Consider the following 20,033-nt stretch of genomic DNA (forward strand, 5'->3'; position numbering starts at 1 on the left):
GGGGCAGTGGGGATCGCTCCCCCACCTGGCAGCAGATGGTGAGTGAAAGCCTTTTTTTTCAAAGAGCTGGGAGCTGGGGCCGGGTGGGGCAGCCACTGACAGACTGGGAGAGCTGAGAGGGGCTGGGGCTGATGCAGAGATTCAGCAGCGGCCAAATCTCCGAATCAGATTCGGTCAAATCAATTCAGGACAGCGATTTGAATCACTGAATCAAATCACTGTCCCCCAAATCACCAGAATCTGAAGCGAATACTAGTTGCTTCGTACACACCTAATAAGTACACTGGTAATTAAGTTACCTGGGTTGTCTTCTGCTGGTTTTTCTTCCATAGCTAATATATTAAAAAAATAAGATGCATCTAAAACAACTGGCCATAATAATTAAAGGTTACCAGGGCAAAACTAGATCCCACTTTATTTGCAAAGCTTATGAATATTTAACATTCCTCTAAAACAAAGCATTTCAAAATTGATTTTTAATGTAATGTAAAAACAAGGAGTCACCAGTAGTCCGTTTTTTGTGAAAGATTCCACAAATAAAAATATGGCAAATAACAAAAAGATAGGAGTCGTAGCTGGCCTCTGTGCTCATAAACCAAGCCCAGGGTGCAAAGAGACAGATGGTTTTGAGGGTCAGGAGTTATTCTAGTATCACCTCGGTACCAGCCACATCAAGATTCAAACCCTGAACAGATAATGGAGTCTTTGAATTATGCTTTCACCTAAAGGGCATCCATGTGTCTGCATTTGGATCAGGAGCCTTCTCAGATCTTGCGTTTTTCCAAATCCAATGCCAACAACCATTATGTGAGGGAAGGTTTTGGAGCTACCACGGCCACTCTGGATCACACAGAACCAAAGTCCTAAACTCTGGGTATGTCTGATGATTTCACTCATAAGGATTCCCTCACAGCGGCCTCAGGGTTTCTGGGGGCTCATGGCAGAGGAGCCCCCCATGCAGTAGGAGGCAGAGGGGATCATCCCTTGGTGTTTCAGTGGAGGGGCTGATTGATGCAGCTCAACAGAAGTCACTTCTGACCGAGGCAGGGCACAAAGCGCTCTGCCTAGGCAGAGAGGCATCGTATACGAGCATCTCACATGGGAAATACCCTGCAGCAGAAAGCAGACTATGTAAAGCTGTCATTCAGGTCGGTTATGGGTCGCTGTGGCACTGACTGGGGAAGACTCTGCCACCATTCACTTGAGGGCAAAAATGATATTTCAGTTGTGCCGCACTGAGGCTATAAGTACTAAGAAATCATTTCAAACATTCACAAACTAAAGTTAAGCTGCCTGGAAGTTCAAGACACCATTCTGAGGTTTCTAATACCCAAAGACTACAGGGCTCAAGACATGGGCACAAGTTCAGGTTCTTCACCCCACTTTACAGGCTTGAACCCCAAGCACTTGGTGGTGCTTTAGGAAGCTCAGGCATGTCTTGTGGCTAGACACAGGTCTCCAGAAGGATACAGAATGCCACAGGCTTGAAGCTGGTGATGGGGGCTTAAAAAGAGGCTTCCCCAGAATGAACAGTCTTTCTAACAATCCCTATTAAAGAATTATTTCTAATTTTTTTAAATATATACAACAGCATCCCACCCTCATGGAAAGACCCCTTGGAATAATCATAGACAGGTCGGGCTGGAAGGAACCTCTATAGGTCATCTAGTCCAAGCCCCTGCCTGAGGCAGGATCATCCCCATCCAAACCATCCCATGCAAATCCAGAATCTAACCTCTTAGTAAAACTACACGGTCAAGTAAATCTACACAGGCAAACTACACAGTTATCTACATACACATGAAATGAAACACCTTCAGGAACCAATTTCAGTTTTAAGCTTTCCAGCAGTGAGGAATATATTTTGGACTATTACTAATATGAAGGGTTGAAAAAACCTATTTGTTCTCTTCTTCATGTGACTGCTGCTCAGCACAGACTGATACAATGGGGGCTTTATCTCCAGCCCCAAGATCGGGAGTTTCTTTACAGTCAAGCGTCCTGTTTACTTCAGTGGAAGACCTGCCTGTACAGGATCATCGCCAAATTGCTTCACAAGCTAGAAGCATGGCAGATGCTGCAATTTGCATATGAATGCTAATTATCAACTAAAGTGATAGCATGGCTTAGGGCAGTCAAGCTAAAAAAAAATTAATTCCCTAAAAAAGGAAGCATATCCAAATCAAAGACATTGTCCTTGCAGTTCAAGCTGCCTCAATATGAATCTTAAATATTACCTTCCAATGAGAGGAAACGGGGCTTGTCACAGATACACAGAAGTAACACAAGCACAGCTAAATTATTAGTACACATGTCTTCAAAGGGTTCCAGGCCAGTGTTATTCCTTAATAAAATGATTTCTTAAAAGAACAAAAATAGGTACTAGCAAAATCACTGAAATGCACCAGTTACCACCAAAGACCATTGGACAGAGAATCCATGTCTGCTCCCTGTTTGTCCCCAGGCAGGGGGGACCACCCTTAAAGTACACAACCTTTTCCTGCTCTTTATGCAGCCACAGTAACCTTTTGTATCCTTCTCTCAGAAAAAGCACTCCGCCAAGACTAGGGGGAATGAGCTACTAGACAGAAAGTTGCTTGTCACGCTTTCAAGGCAAGTACATCAAATTATTTGACTGTCGCCCCAGTGGTTAGGCAACTGCTGAATCAAGGGCCAGACTTGATTTCACCCTAACATTCAACACAGAAACTGTCATAAGACTTGCCTTCTCAAAGCTACAGCTGTTTTGTCTATGGAGAAAGTCTGAATCAGCCTAGTTACTACTATATCTTACTCTGAAATGATTTCTTTTATAAGGCCTAATTCTCAAGGCATGATCTGTTATTGATATGCATTATCTGAGCTTTCCCCCCCGCCCTTTTAAATTCTAGCTCTATTTCTGTTCTATTATTATAGAGTGACTTCTCTCCTCCCATACTTACCTTTATTTTATAGCCTCTAAGACTGTTAAGACAATTAAAGTAGCTTAACCGGAACTTCATTTTTATTTTATTAATAGAACTGTCTTACATTCTGGTACTTATACAGTACTCTTGCAAATGAAGGGCATTTGATTTTTAAGTCAGTTATTCATAACCCAATACTGTACCCATTATCTGTTTCTTTCTGGTACAGCGGAGCTGTCCTGCTTAGTGCTGGGGGCTGGACCCGATGATCTTGCAAGGTCCTTTCCAGCCCCTCACAATCTATGAATCTATGGAGTTGGATGCTTTACAAGTAAGTTAGTGTACAGTGCTTTTCATCCATAGATCTCAAAACATTTTACAAAACAGAGACAAGGATTATTAGTTACATTTTGCAGTTATAACAGAACACAGAGTAGAGGCAAGAATTTTTGCAGGTGATCTCTTTTATTGAACCAATTCACTGGTTAGGAGAGATGTAGAGTAGCTTTTGGGTACAGAGCAGCCTTCTTCTGGTCACCTGAACCTATGACCTGAAGAAGGGTGCCTTGTACACAAAAGCTTTCAATCATGTAGTTGGTCCAATGAAAGGCAGCCCTCGTTTCTTCTATATTTCCTGGATCAACCTGCTTGTAAAATCACTCTGGTGCTAGCAGGAATTACATTACTTGCTCAAGGTTTGTCCTGTGGTTATGAAAGCTGACTCAAAATATCTAGGATCTACTCCCAGCTCTGCCCAGCATGGTCCAAGTCAGAGTTACCCTGTGCCTTTTTTGTCTGTGCTTAACATGTGGTACGAAATCCAGTTAAGTAATGCTCGGGAAGTCTTCAGGCAGTATGGTAGACAGCACCAAAGAAAACTAGGATTTTACTCCTACAAATCCTGCTTCCTTGTTGAGACTGACAGAAGGAAGGGTCAGTTTATATTTTCTAGGCTGAAAGACAGGAAAACTAAGCTAGTACAGCAAAAAGCAGCTATTTTGATGTTAAAAATGATGAAAGTTGCAGGGACATGGGCATACACAATGTCATGCAATATTTCTCTGCTGCCTAATCAACTGCTTTCTAGCAGATGCACAGATATTTTAATGTCTCAAGAGCAGTAAGTATTTGGGGAGGCCCAAGGTATATCCGACCGGGTTTGCGGTCTGGGCCAGCAGGGAAAAGCTGGTGTGGCAAAGGCAGATGTCAGCATGGCCAGCAGCCAGGTGGTTTATTCTTTCCCCTGGCCCATAACTGCCAATGCATTAAAGGTTTTAAGGTAGCCACTTGACATATGAAATTGGTGGCAGCTGTGAGGCTAGGGGAGAGGGTTACCTCATGGCTGCTAGGTGTATTGACACCTCCCCTCATGGCAGTGCCATCTTGCAAAGAGGGATGGGGAGGCCGAGAAGGGGACTCCTGCCCTGTGTCAAGCTGCATGAGCCTTGGAAACCCTGGCCTCCATTCCAGTGCAGTGATGGGGGAGAAAGAGGGAGAGTGAAAGCAAGAGCACATAGGATTTTATTTCTATTTACATTATGATAGTATCTAGAAAATCCAATCAAGTGTTCACTGAACTAAACATCATAAAGAAAAGTAATAATCCCTGTCCCATAGAGCTTGGATTCAATCACACCAGGCTAATAAAAAGGTGCAGTACATGAGCAGAGGAAGTAAGAATACTAGAAAATAAGTTTTGGGTGTTTCTGTTTGGCTATGCAGTGTAATTCATTATATGTAAACCATTCACTGTCCTCAGGTTTGGCCTTTTTGACAGGCGAGGGTAGCAGTGCCAATACTGAAGTTTGTCCTACTTTCCCACTTCAACAAATACATCAAAATCAAGCCCTTCATGAGTCAGTTGCCTAATTGGACAAAGAAAAAAAAATCTTTGCAGGAAGAAACATTTTGAGACACTATAGATGTCTTACTTCAAAACTAAGCTACTGAGGATTCTCAGATGCTTTCATAACTTTTTTTTGGTTAAAGATAAAACACCCCCCCCCGCAACAAACAGTGGAGTTTATGTTTAGCTTACTTTATATTATTACGAAGCTTTGTAGGAAATCCTTTATAACGTGCAAAAAAGCCCCCAAAACCCCAAAAAACAAAATACATTTTATGGGACTAAACTTGAGGCACCCACAATGGTTCGTGAACCGTAAATCACTAAATCAAGTAAGGCTGCAAGCTTTTATTCAGATAAATAGTCACTTATACAAATCTCACTGATGCAGCTGCTTTACTGGAAATTTGCAATTTTAACTGTCTGAAAACCACAGTTAAGCCCATAATGGTGACAACCCAATTATTTACTTTTCAAATTATATTAAGTCCTATTCCAATACACAAGGCATGTTAAGGATTTCCAGGGATTCAAAAATCAAGTTCATTGATCCTGTCCATGAAAATTTGTCCCAATGTTTCATCAAGCTGAGTGCAACTGCCACAGCAACTGACCACGTGCTAATGCATATTCTAGAATATCAATAAATATGATGCAAGTATCAGCAGATGGTCTCAAGAGCGCTATACTATGACCTCTGACATAGAGCTATTCCCTTAGTTTTCAGCCGATGGGACGTGTACACATTGATAAGAACACGCAGCAAAAGGCTGACTTAAAAACAGCAAAAGATTTAATTTGCTTTCTTACACCGTTTCAATGCAAGTCTTGGCTGAGAATGCACATGCAGAATTTCAACACGAGTAAGTTAGACGTGGACTTGAAAAATGAGGCATTCCTAGATTTTGATGAGGTTCACTTTATGCAGAAGCTTTGTGAATACTGTAACATGATAGACTTTAACAGGCTGTTGATTAGAACAACATCTAAAATGGAAGAATGGAAAACTTTAGCACCCTAGGAGGCAAAAAGCTCAAAACAATCACTGTACCAGCATGAAGAACTGTAAAACAAGGTTAACATTTTATTTCCTGCTCCATGCTGTGTTTTACACATGCCTCCAGTTGTGTTTGTTTCTTTGTATACACAACCCTCAAGTGTCCCTGCCTTTTATTTCTTCATTCTGCCATTGTTGTTTAGTCCTTGGCTTTAGGACATTACCCATAAATTAAAAATAGCCACATAAGCTAAACCAGCAGCTGTTCCCTGTCCCCAAACTGGAAAGCATTGGAGCAGATATTCAAAACAAACTAACAAATAAAAAAGAGATGGATGTCCGCTCTGCTTCTTACAACAAATACTGCTCCTGCCTCAGCCTTGCCTATGCTATAAGCATGGGTAAATGTATGTGGGCCTTGCAGAATGCCTTGAAACTCCAGGGAAACAGTTTTGAAAAGAAAAAAAAAAGACTGTAATATAAGCACATAAAGTTGATGCTACAAGCTTGACTTCTATGCTCTTTATAACTAGGTTGCTTCTTTTAAGTACAAGGCAGCTCCTCTAATCCCTGGGCAGGGCCCAAAGAATTGCTGTGGACCAATTCCAGGAAGTGCCAAGCACTTCTGCTGTATGCTAAATCTTTCCCAAGGCAGGCGCCCAGCAGGCTATAAAAATGGAGATCGCCTAGCTGTGCTGAACAATCTTCAGCCCAAAACATAAAGAGCTATTTTTACATTACCTGCTCCACAGAAGAGCCAGTGAAAAAATGATCAGTATTACAGAAGACCTGTTAACGAGCAAATGGATTCTTACATACAGAGAACAGCTCAGAAAAAGCAAATTTATCCTGCAGCTTACCTGTGCATACTCTCTCTCAATTGCAGCTCTCTTCTGACTGAATGTCCTGCAAAAAAAGGGGAGAAATTTCCATTAGAGTACGCAGTAGCATACCACAAACGTGAACATTTATTAAAAAAGGAATCTGATACAACTTTAGTTCAAGTACACCGACAAGCAGCCTTTATAGTCATGAAGAGCTACAGAAAAGAGCAAACCGTTTAACAATTGGCTATTGGCAGCCCACGACCAGCTGCGAATAGACTTCATGGTCAGAACCCCATTCCTCAAACCCAGCATCCAGGACTACCAGTGCAAATACTGCTTGAAATAAGGTCTCTTCAGCTTCATACTACTTCTGGGAACAGAATGTGGCCTTCACTCATCCAAATGACTGTATTTACTTGAATCCAAGATGAGGTTCCCCCTCGCAAATCAGCAGGGGGTACGAGGACCTTGTTTTGAATTTAAGTACCAGACTGTGGTAAGCAGCAGCTCAACTCCAGCTTTCGCCCCTGGCCCGGCACGGGGAGGGGAGCAAGGGGGCAGGGGTCTGGTCTCTCACCTCCTGCTGGTGTTTTCCCCACCATAGCATTGGGGGAGGGGTGCGAATTTAAGACAACTCCCTACCCCCCCTTCAATAAGCAGATTCTAGACACAGAAAATTATAAATTTCTTATAGTTCTACGCCTTACCAGCTATAAAATATGCTATACTTTTCCAAGTTGAGAATCTAATTACTATGGGGCGATCTTAAAATTCAAATTAGTCTTTGATTGGCGTAAATATAGTACAGCCATTTAAAAAAAACAAACAAACAAACTTCTCTCCTGGACTGCAGCTGTATATACTAGAGTTAATCCTGCCATAACTCTATCTATTGCTCACCGGATTACAAATAGAGCATAGTCCCAGGTGTAGTCAAGGTCAAATGTCTGCTAGTTTAGGAGGTATTTTGAAGGGGGGGGGAAAAAAAAAACCTAAAAGAAGAAATCAACATGCTTCATTTCAAAATGTACTTGGTAAATTACTTGGGGTTTACAACAAAGCCTTCTCGGCCAAATCAAGCTCTGTGCCTCTGACTAAATCTGGAGTAACTGCAGATTTCTCTTACGTCAGTCCAAGTTTACACCTACATAACATGACTATGGTTTCATTCAATCGTACCCCAATATAAGAAAGGAGCCTTGTATAGTTCCAGTGTATACTTGAATCCAAAGGTCCAAGCTTGCAGCAAACTTGTGGAATATGTTTTGAAGCAGAGGACTCTACCCTCTCTTAGGTCTCTTCGAATTCCAGTATGTTTCTATACCGTTTAATGTTAGACCTTGGGATGACAGCCTACGACCTGCAGGCCAAATCTGTCCCAGAGCCATTGGATTGGGGCCCACAGAGTTGGGGCTCTGGCAGTGTTCAGTGTCTGGCAGGGGTGACAGGCTTTACCTGCACTGCCATGGCTGGGCAGCCATGTGGCAGGGAACCCTGCCTGTGTCATGTCATGGCAAGGATCAGGGATTTAAAAAAAAAAAAAAAAAAAGTGACAGCCAGATCCCAGATCCCAACACCAGTCTGTCTCAGACCTGAGCTGGGTCTTCTGGCCAGCCACTGGAAGACACTACCTGCTGCTGTGTTCAGTGAAGCAAAACATGGTAGCACAAAGGGAAAGTTGCCAAACCATGATCAAACCTCTTTCGATTTACAGCTATTTAGGTGTATCAAGAAATTTACTTTTTATCCTCATAAAATATGAATTTTTATTTCAACCTAGGAGAACTTTTACAATCTCTGCTCTCTCCTATGCCCAATAAAGGGTGAGTGTGCCCGGAAGCTTGCAAACAATTTGTTTGCAAATATTTAGCTGGTCTAAGAGATCCCCTCTTCCACAAATTTTGATTCCTTTTTAGCCTAAAGCAGCCACGCACCAGCATTTTCCTCAGCCTGCAGTGTAAATAAAGTAAGCTTTTCAAATGTTAAAAACCATGTTCTCCTACTACCCCTAACAACACACGGTGCACAAAACCTCCAACTTGAATTCTAGTTAAATTGACTGCATGCTAATGATAGTGATGAGCTGGAAGTTAATTTAATATAAGTATCCTGCAAGATCATTCTATAATAGGTAGAATGTAAGAACAAAAAAGGCACTCAGTGGTTTTTGGTATTACTCCTCAGGCTCTTATGCCCCAGGCATACAAACACTGATTGACAGACATTGTGTCAAAGGTTCAATCTTTTAGATAAGTTATACAGCAAAAGTCCTAACTCACTGTGAACAGTAGAAGAGAGTTCCTTAGGATCTTTAGACCGAGGATGCTAACCAATCTTATTTGAAAACCTGTAGTCAAATCTAAATACAAAATACCTTTAATTATTTTGTACCTAACTGGGTGCAAGAGTTTCACTGCATTCTGAACAGAACGCCACTAAGTGCAAAGCCACTTATTTGATTGAATGTTGAGTTGTACACCGCTAGAAACACTGAGATCACCTTTGGCATGGCAGCAGTCTCCAGTCTGATGGAGAGGACAGAGTTGGACAGTACCTGCTGTATAAGCAAGAAACATTTGAAAGCAATGTTTTAGATTTGATTCCACAATATTTAAAATGTGTAGTCACTTTAAAATAAATGGCTTTTAGAATTACAGACAAAAATGGATCTGGAAGGGATATCAAGCAGTAATCTACTCCAACCCTTGCTCAACCTTAATCTCTCTTGCTGCAATTTAAAGACTATTACATACTTCTTTTCCTGTCCCCCGCGGCCATGGAGAATCACCATCCTCTTTCTAACCACCTTTCAATGGCCAGACCAGAGGTTCTCAACCTTTTTGGACTCAAGTCAACCCCCTCCCCCCACCCCTCTTTAACCTTTGCGAATGGACAGCACCCAATTTGAAAAACAATTTTTTATATAACAGTGCTTACCTCCTTACACAAAGGCTGGGTAACTGGAGGTGGGGACGGGGGGGATGGACACGACACAGGGGTATTATCCAGGCAGGGACAAGCCTGAGCCTGTTTTATCTGCTTATCTCTTCATACCTCACTTATCTATACTCCCACCTTGCAGCACCCTTCAAAGGATTTGGTAGTACCACCAGGCACCTTGGTTGAGAATCACAGGTCTAAGGATGGTTATCAAATGCACATCAGATGTCTTTCCTTCTCTGAACTAAATAATTCCAGTTCTTCCAATCTTCCCTTGTAAATCATGTTTCCTAGACTTCCAATCGTGTTTCAATTTCTGTGATGGCCTCTTTCCAATTTGCCTGTCTGTCTCAAAATGCAGTGCCCAAAACCAGATATAGTACACTGGGTGAGGCTTCACCTGAGTTGAACAGAGAGGAGAAATCGTATCCTTTGACTTGCATGCAACATTCCTGTTAATATATCCCAGTATGCTAGTAATTTCTTTTCCAGCAATAGCACGCCGCTGACTCCTATTCAACCTGCACTCCACTATAGCACTGGGATCCTTTTCTGCAGTACTACAGCCTAACTAATCACTTCCCTTCTCTGCCTGTATTATTCGAGGTATGTGCAGAACTCTGCACTAGGCCTTACTGAATGTCGTTCAATTAACTATGAACCATTTCTCCAACTCATCAAGATCATTTTGAAATATCAACCTGTCCTCCAAAATACCCGCCACTGTATTCACCTTGGTGTGAACTGCAAATTTACTATGTGTGCCCTAGATTCCATCTGCCAAATCATTAATGAAGATACTAAACAGCACTAGACTCCTGAGTAACCCCACCTGGCATCTCCTCCCAGCTTGACACTGATGATTCTTTGAGCACAATGATCCAACCAGTAGGACACCCACACTGTATGTTCTCAGTTTATTAATGAGAATGTATTCAGGAGACGGCGTCAAAACCTTTGCTAAAGCCAGGGTATATCACACCCATTGCTCTCCTCCAATTCACAAATCCCATCATGTTGTCATCAAAGTAAACTGGATTAGTTAAGCATGGCTCGCTCTCAACAATTCCAAGTTGACTATTTCTGATCATTTTGTTATCCTGCAGGTATTTACAAGGGGATTGCTTGATGACATGCCCCAGAATCTCTCCAGGTATTTTATGCTATCACCAAGCCCAGCTTACACAACGCTTACATTGGGGGATTCAAGCTGTTCATGTTTTATTGTAATGAAAAAAGAGCAAGTACGTGAGATTGACAGGATCATCTATTTGTATTCCATGATGGTGGCATTCTTTCCTATGTGAAAATTTCCTCAGACTTGTACGACAAAGCTGTTTTTTAACCTCAGGCCAGTTTATACAGGAGTTCTCTTAGGACAACTAGACATACAGAACAAAAAACATGAAGGAAAATGAAGATTTACAGAGGGAAGTTTCCTAAGAGCAAAAAAAAATTCTGCTAAAAAACACCACAGACTGACTGACGTGAATAATTTGATGCTGTCTTACTATGAAAAATGTGACAATTTGCATGGTTATGATTGTCCATTAGAGATTTTCATTTTTAACCTATTTGTTACTCAAGTTGGAAGTTTATGTTCATTTACTGCCAGAAAAATATTTGGCATTCTGGAGCTGGACAACACATTCTATAATTTTTTGATATGGAAGACAGAGGTTACACATTGTAACAAGCCAGCATATATTTAAAATGGTTTTTAAACATCTAATATTTTTTATTTGTACCATAAAAAAAATTATTGGATGAATTTAAAATAGTTTTGCAATTTCTTTTGATTACTTTGTTTCTAGATAGTAATCACTGTCTTCTCAGCCTAGCCTTACAAAGTAGCTCAAATAGTATTCTTGAATCCTTTCATAATCTGATTAAATTCAATGAGCCTATGTGCACAAACAAGCATACCCATGTGAATGGCCACTTGCAAGATAATATAATATTTGCTAAAAACTAGATTATATCAGAAGTGGGCTTCAATATAAATGTAATGCATTCATACATTCAAAATTCCAAGACAGAAAATGAAAGGATTAATTAAACCTAAAATTCACATCTATCGCTATGTTGCCAATGTCTGGAATCTCATTATAAATGTGATATTTGCTCCAGCTCCTGAAATTACATTATTCTGTACAAAAAACTCAGTTCCCACTTTTTAAAGTGTGTATAGTTATTATGGTTGTGGAGAAAAGTTTAAAATTACCTTAAATTGCTTTAAAAAAAAAAAGACCCAAGGAGTCCATTACTGTGCAATTTTTAGTCAACAATGTTATACTGTCTTTTTGAAGCGTGGATCTTGATTTTTGAATAGCCGGGGTTGGGAATACTTGAAGAGAGCAGAAACACTCATTTGTTTTACATAAATGTTAGTTGTTTTCATTCCTTCTGCAAGTGCTCAAACTCACTTTTTAGGGCAAAGAGAAATCACTGACAAGTTGCTTTACTAAGAATAAAAAAAGAATATATTTCACTTCAAATTATACACCCTGAAATGAGTTAATCTGTAACAGTAGTCAAAAGCAACAATGATGGCATAGGCACTGGCATCTAGAATTCGACTAAAAATCAGTCATTTGTTTTAATGGATCTGTTAATGACAGGCAAACAATAGCACCCTTGAGGTTTTTCTTGCCTATAAAAATAGCTAGCAGTATTGTATGGGTAACTGATTACAGAGGTTATGCACAAATCCAATGGATTCTAGGTTCCCACTCAAAAGTGAGCAATTTGTATATTTGCATATACCAGCTACTTCGAAAAAATAATGAAAAAGAGGGTAATTAGGTCTGTATTCCCCATGCTTCCATTAACACTGCTCTTTCTCCTACCTTTCACAGGTCTGTCACTCACATAACTCTTGGCTTCTGCTGGACATAGTATATCCCAAGGCAATCTGATGGGCCTCCTAGCCACGACTCCCTCTATCACTGCAGCTGCAACAGCAGCCAGAGTCTCTGGGCTCCCCGTCCTTCCAGCTTCCACGCTGTGCACCAGCCTTAATGGGCAGGGTGGCACAGGCACAGACCGGGGCACTCAGGGTGAGGCCAGGGCAGTGGTGGGGAAGGTGAGTCTCCACGTGGGGTCTTTGCAATGGGGGGTGTGGAGAAGGGGCTGTGCGGTGCAATGTAGGAAGGGGTATCTATACAGCACAGGGGCCCATGACTGCCACTGGTGGAGCCCACACGGCGTGTGCCCCATGGGACATACGGCTCCTGAGTGCTCAGAAGTTAAACAGCCCTGGTCTATATGGTGCAAATCTACCCTGCCTTGTTGGAATGCTATTCACCTATTTATACAGATCAAAACCATGATGCAAAAATCTCTGAAAGAGAGATGGAAGAGAAGCTTCATTTTCACGATATTCCATTTAATTCCATATTTTTGCCTGTAATTGAGTATACAGCAGTAGCTCTCAACAACATTTCAGTAATTTTTAAATACAGCATTTACTCAGTTCTAAGATGAGGTTTCCCTCCTATTTACTACAGGAAGGGAAAGCCCTTAGTCTTATAATCAAGTACAAGAGGGGTAGAGGAGAGGCAGCTGCTGTGGCTGGGGCTCCAGTCCCTACCCAGGGTCAGGGCCGTAGCCACAGCTACTGCCCACCCCCCCAACCCACTGCCTCTGCACCCTGCCATCTCCCCCTGCAGCCTCTTCCCCATCTCCCCCCACTGTGCAGCTTCTGCTGCCCACGTTCCCCTCTCCCTCTCCCACTTAACCCTTGCTCCATGCCAGCAGGCTCTGGCCACCCTGCAACTTGACGCGCCAAGCATGGCCCTCACTCAGCCCCATAGCAGCAGTCCACAGCCCATACAACTGGTACAGCGACTGGGACTGTGCACCGTTCAGGCTCTAATGCAGACAGGGCCTGCCAGGGCAGAGCAAGGGTAATGGGGGTGGGAAGCAGGGAGCAGACAGAGTGGGAAGCAGGGGGCCTGAGACTGCAGGGTGTGGGACAGAGGGCACAAGCAGAGGGCAAGCTGTTTGACCGCCTTCCACTGCCTGCTCCTCTCCACTGCCAGCAGTGGAGGGAGGGCAGCGGATGAATTAAAGATGACCCCTCAATAATTAGATTCTGCACATGGAAAATTATAACAAATTTATACATTTTTCATGTATAGAATCTGACTATCGGGGGCTCATCTTAAATTCAGGGTCATCTTAGATTTGAGTAAATACCGTGACTGGCCTTTTTTCCCTTTTTAGGATCACAGGAAAGTAGGGCTGGAAAGGACCTCATGAGGTGATGTAGTCCAGCTCCCTACTCAAGGCAGGATCATCCATGACTAAACTGTTCCAGACAAGTGTATATCTAACTTGTTCTTGTTTTCCAGGGATGGAGATTCTACAGCTTCTCCAGGTAACCTGTTCCAATGTCTGACATCCTCATAATCAGAAAAGTTTCTCCTAATTTCCAACCTAAATTTTCTCTGTTGCAGCTTGCAATCATTGCTCTTAGTTCTGTCCCTTGCAAGCACAGAAAAAAAGCCCATCTCCATCCTTTCTCTAATTACCCTTCATTTGAAGACCATTATCAAATCTCCCCTTAGCTTTCTCTTCTCCAAGGTAAATAACCCTAGTTCTTGCAGCCTTTCCTCACAAGTCTTGTCTCATTTTTCTTGCCCTACACTGGACTTTCCAAACTGTCCTTGTCCTTGAAGTCTGGGGCCCAAAACTGGACACATTACTTCAGGTGAAGACTCACCAATACTGAATACAGTGGAAGAACCAATTCCCTTGATTTACAAGTGGCCCTCCTATTAATACAACCCGATATGCTGTTGGCTTTGTTTGCAACAAGAGCACATTGTTGGCGAATATTCAACTTATGGTCCCGAATATTCAAGCCCCAGGTCACGCTCTGCCGTACCGCAACTTAGGCAGTTGTTTCCCGGTCTGTATGTATGCATACAGTTATTCCATCCCAAGTGCAGGTCTTTGTTCTTGTCCTTGTTGAATCTCACCTCACTGATGGTGGACCATTTCTTCAGTCTATCCAGAGTAATCTGGAGTATCCACAACTTGGTGTCATCTGCAAAATTTCCTAAGCATATACTTGATCTATTCATTCAAATCATTAATGAAGAAGTTGAACAATACCAGACCCAGGACCAATCCCTGGGGACCCCACTTGATGCCTCTCTCCAGCTAGATACTGAGCCACTGAAGACTACCTGCTGAGTACGATGATCCAACCAGTTATGTATCCCCCTTGCAGTACTTTCATCTAGCCTGCATCTCCTAAGCTTGGTAATGAGAATGTCATGGGAGACAGTGTCAAAAGTCAAGGTATACTATTATCTACTGTTCTCTCCTCACTCATAGAGCCTGCCACTTTTAGAGACTGCATATGGAAAAAAAAAAACCCAGCTAAAATGTTCACCTGATAAAAGATGATGCTATTTAATTAATTAATGTTCCATCAATTAATGTTTCAAAATAAGCATTTGTACATTTTGAAAAAAAATCTATTAAAAATAAACTGTTACTTTAGTTAAATCCAGAAAACAACAAACCAACAGTCACTGGCAAATTTATTTTCCCAGATGTTATGTTAAAGTAACAAAGTACACAAAGAGCTAAATTTATATATCTGGCATAAGTATCTGAGACGAAGTGAGGAGACAGCTAAGGAACGGGGTAAATTACATGGGGAAATTAAGGCTCCTCTGTTTGCTTGGGAAGGACCATCATGCTCCAAATACAGACAGGTGTAAGGGACAAAGGTAAACCTTCACCACATTAGCACTTGGTGGGTTTATAATATGCCATTTCTATGAAACTTCAGAGAAAGGTTTAGGTACAACGGGAGTATAAATCCTATCGTACAAAAGCACAGTTCACACCACTTTTCAGAAGTGTGAACACAGCAAAAACTTAGGGTGATTATAAGAAAGTACTAGAAAAGCCCAATGCACGGATTTGTTAGCATTCGTCATTTTTTAAACATGCAAAAAATGGATAAGACACCGCACAAAATGCACCTGCCATATTTAGATATGATTTGACACCCCCACCAATGCTGCCCTATATTCTATTCAATCAAGCAGCAACAAACGATAGGAAACAGCACGTGCAGCAGGCCAAGCAGAGGAGCTGAAGCTCCCTGGAGCCTCAGAACAGCAGTATCAGCACTTCCGACATCATCATCGGAGAGAAGAAAGAAAAACCTCCTCCCCTGGAGCCAGGCTGCAGTGGCAGATACAGCAGGATCACCACTGCTCACACCAGTTTCCTCTTCTCCCCGTCCTCTAGGTCATTATCTCCTCAGTTGGATCCCGTCTTGCACATCAGTACAGGGAGAAGAAAGAGGCCAATGTAATTTTCACTGTGCATCACCCATCCTACAGCACAGTCCACAGCCAATTAAAGCTAACAAAAGAGTTCCCATTAACTTCAAGGAGCAGTGGAGGGAACCCCTGTCAAAGCAGCAGAGCAGTAGGGACGACTGCTGGAAGGGGAAACTGAGGAAGAGGCAGCAAATAGACAGAGGGTTTCTTTAGGAATGTGGGGGTATGCAACGTAACATTTAACTTACTGCAACTTGTCACCAACATCGATTCTGACCAGGGCATGAAAAAACGTTAAAGCACATGCCAAAAATGTCACCATAACCTGGCTCTTCCTGTTCAAAATCTGCTTTCATGGCAGATGCACTCGGAACACACTGGTGCCTAAAACAAGGGTTTTCGTGTGCATGTGTGTGGGGGGGCCAGGGGGGTTGACCAAAAGGAAAAAAACAAACAGTCTGTCCTTTTCTAGATCATCTAGCTCAGAAACCACGTTTAAATGGTCAGCCCCTATTGAAAAAATTAGAAAAAAAATTGAATGATGCCTGTAAGTGGGGAAGGGAAGAAAAACTATACACACAGAGCCATTTACTTTTTAAAATACAGGTACTCCTCACTTAATGTCGTCCTGGTTAACATTGTTTCATTATTACGTCGCTGATCTATTAGAGAACGTACTTGTTTAAAGTCACGCAATATTTGGTTATAATGTTGTTCAGCCGCTGCCTGCTAGTAGGTAACTACTGCGACATACTTCAATTAGCTTAACATCGTTTTGCTTAAAGTTGCATTTTTCAAGAACGTAGCTACGACATTAAGCGAGGAGTAGCTGTACATTATAGTGGCTATATTTTCAATGGTGACTATGGTGACTTTGTTTGCAATACCAGTCACACACGGATAAAACCTGACATAACTAAAATACAATGCTTTTTTACTCAAATGTAGTTAAAAAATAAAAACAAAAGGACTGCTACTGTACACTCCCTAAATACTAATAATATCACCTAGTATCAGGTGAATGCTTGCACACAAAATCACTATGAAGAAATAAGGAACAAGGTGCACAAAAAAGCTTAAAACGATACAAGCTACAATGGATTTTTAGGCGTAGTGAATACATCTTCACATGTGCCGGACTGCACAGTTGTCACCGCACGGTCATTTAGTACTTGCTTAGTACTAGTACTACTTTAGTACTTAGCAATTACTAAATGACTGTGCAATAACTGGTGTTACTGCGCAGTCCTGACTTCACACGGGTTTTTTCCCACGCTACTGAGCAATAGCATCATGCTGATGCCTGCCTTGGTTCGTGCCTGCTGACACTAACTTGCTGTAGCAATGAGCTACAGCGACGTAGCTCATTGCTAGGGTGATGTAGCATCTCGTGCAGCCGTACCCAGTAATCCTTTCCCTGCTTCAGCTGCCAGGTATAAACAAGTATGTCTGAAACTCCTTCCCAATGACAGCATCTGCTTGTAAGCAACAGGAAATGTGTTTGCAGCGGTAGATCATACTTCCAGTGTTTAGAAGTAGTGTGGGAGCACGGTGTATAAACTTAAAATAAATGCATGTGGAAGAGTACTGACAAATACTTCAACACATGATATGCCTCATTACCAATCTCCCCTTACAGTACCTTGGACTTAAAGTATTAAAATAATTACATTCATCAGGGAACTATAGTCTGTATATAGTGGTATATCTATTTGGATGACTTAGGAGCTATTTAAAATAAGTTTAACAATCATCTCATTAGTTCAAACAAGACTTGACATACATCACTGATTTCCGTGCCAACTAAAACACTCTTCTCTCCAGCTGCCAAGTAGCATATGTATGTCACTACATAGTAAATACAGCAATACAAATTACTACATCTCAGCAGACAGTACCATGGGTGTGTCTTAGCTCCTGTGCTTTTTAACATTTACTTTTCATTCCTGCTTCTTCACGCATTCAAGAACAGCAATGATGGCATTTATATCTTCGAACCAGACCAGAAGGAGACTTGTTCAACATTACAAGGTTCTGAGCAAAAACCAAGGTGAAAGAACTAGTACTTGAAGATTTCCTGTTTGTGGAAGACAGGGACCTGGCTGCCCACTGTGAAGCTTCCCTGAAAAATCACTTGGGCAGATCTTCTGAATCGTGTAAGAGCCTCAGGATGGCAATTAGTCTCAAGAAGACTGTAACTGTATATCAAAGTGCTGCTCTTGAATTAGGCTCGTCAGCCACAAACAGATTCAGCAGGCATTTAACTAGACCTCTTAAGTGGACACTATGATCCAGAAGATCACTAGTTACCTACTACTACATAACTGCCAAGTGTCGTCTTTGGTATTTGAATCCTCAAAGGTTAACAGGCAATTGATAACACTTGATATAGCGAAAGTTCCACCAAACCATTCCATATAAACCGGTTTTCAATTAGTACTAATTTTCTGATTTAGTCCAGGTATCTAGAAGTTACTATTTCTGGAAAGTTTGACAAAAACCACTCAGCCATTTTCTGGAAACATTTTTTGCTATTGAGGAAAAAAAAAAAGAAAGCCTTAAGAACCCTAAAATTGAGAAATGTTATTTGGCCATCAAGTTCAGTGTTAGAGTAGATATGGTGTTGTGGGGTAATACAGCTGCTATTACACTCCTCAGTTGTGTAACAGGGTGCCTGCAATTACATCCATTGAAGTTACAGTTTTTCATGGGGAAACATGAACTTTCACGGTTGTCTCTGACCCACAAACAGTCCAAGCGGTTTAAAAGCAAAGCAGAGAAGGGTGGCAAAGAAAGTTCCTATTTGGACTCATCTTCCTAAGAAATGTAGACTTTTTGAGCATTTACCCACCATCTTATGAACTCTGTAGGGGACACTGACTGGGCAGTACTGCCAATATGGAGAAGCAGATTATTTTACAGGAAGAGTTCCACAAGGTTGTCTAAGGGGGCATTAAAAAAACTTATAAATTTTAAGTGCTAAGTCATGCGCTTAAGAAATAACAAGAACTGATGTTTATAAGATGAGGGCTTATAAAAGCCCTCATAACAGCAGAAGAGAGGCCTGGGTATAGTGGTCAACAGCAGGATGATGATGGGCCAACTGCTCACTTCAGCAGGAGAATGCACATGCCACAAACCTATTTTAGCACAGATTTTTTTTTTTTTTTAAAGGAGATTGGGCTTGGTTAGCTTAGCAAAACAAAGTTTGAAAGGAAATGTGATTAGCTTCATAAATACATTTATAGTGTGAGTATGAGAAAGGGGAAAGAGCCATTTAAGTTAAAGAACAAGTCAGGTACAAGATCAGATGGGTACAAGCCAGTTAAGAGGAAATGTAGATCAGAAAATAAAAGCAGCTTTCTATCAGAGCACTTAAGTTTGAGAATGGTCTTCTGGGCAAAGTAAGGAGTTCAAAAATCCCAATGCACTTCAAGATGGAACGAGACAAGTTTACTGAGGGGACAATATAATGGGATATGGACATTTTTGGATCAGTAATCAGTGTTTATGATATGTGAATTCAATTATTCCCAATGTGAGGGTTAGGAGCTGTGCAGAAGGTATCTGTGCTTGAAGGTTTTGAGTGGTCAACTGCAGAGGCCAGGGAAGACTGCCCACCTTGCTCCCAAAATTGCTTTATTGCAGAACCGGGAAAATTACAGCCCAAAAGCTGGATCCAGCCTGCCAGGCCACTGTATCCAGTCTGCAGGGCCCCTAAAAAAATTAGAAAATTAATATCTATTTGCTCCTGGCTGCCTGTCAAAGCTGACAAGAGCCAGAAGCAGTATGACCCAGGGGGAGCCCTCAGCAGAGCTGAGCAGCCCAGCCTCACCCCACCCCACCCCCAGCCATGTCACTTTCTTCCTGCCCCTGCCCTGCTCTGGCACCACATGGCTCCTGGCTCTATCGCCAGACTGGGGAACATGGGGCCATACTGGTATGTGTATATATGTCCATGTGTAGGCAGAGGCAGAGTGTGCATGTGTTTATGTGCGTTTGTAGTCAGGAGCAGTGTGTGCACGCATGCGTGCATAGTCAGGAGCAGTGTGTGCATGCGTGCATGTGTAGGCAGGGGCAGTGTGTGGGTGTGCGTGTGCAGGGAGGGGTATGTGTGCATTCATAGGGTGAGTTCCACACACATCCCCCATCATACACATGTACCCACACACCCCACGTGCTACCATGCACACAGACCCCTACCCC

At 42.0% G+C, this 20,033-nt stretch overlaps 1 protein-coding gene across 2 annotated transcripts in view; it reads right to left on the reverse strand.

Moving 5' to 3' along the window:
* The window catches only part of FCHSD2 (FCH and double SH3 domains 2), a 248,175-nt gene that overhangs the window by 184,580 nt on the left and 43,562 nt on the right, over positions 1 to 20,033 (reverse strand). For both annotated transcript variants that reach the window (XM_019530524.1, XM_019530523.1), the window contains exon 3: positions 6,610 to 6,655. In XM_019530524.1, the coding sequence (XP_019386069.1) occupies positions 6,610 to 6,655 (46 nt within the window). The remainder of the gene's footprint in view (positions 1 to 6,609; positions 6,656 to 20,033) is intronic.

Source organism: Crocodylus porosus, unplaced genomic scaffold (genome assembly GCF_001723895.1).
Source record: "Crocodylus porosus isolate Cpor-Errol unplaced genomic scaffold, CroPor_comp1, whole genome shotgun sequence".
Lineage (NCBI taxonomy): Eukaryota > Metazoa > Chordata > Crocodylia > Crocodylidae > Crocodylus > Crocodylus porosus.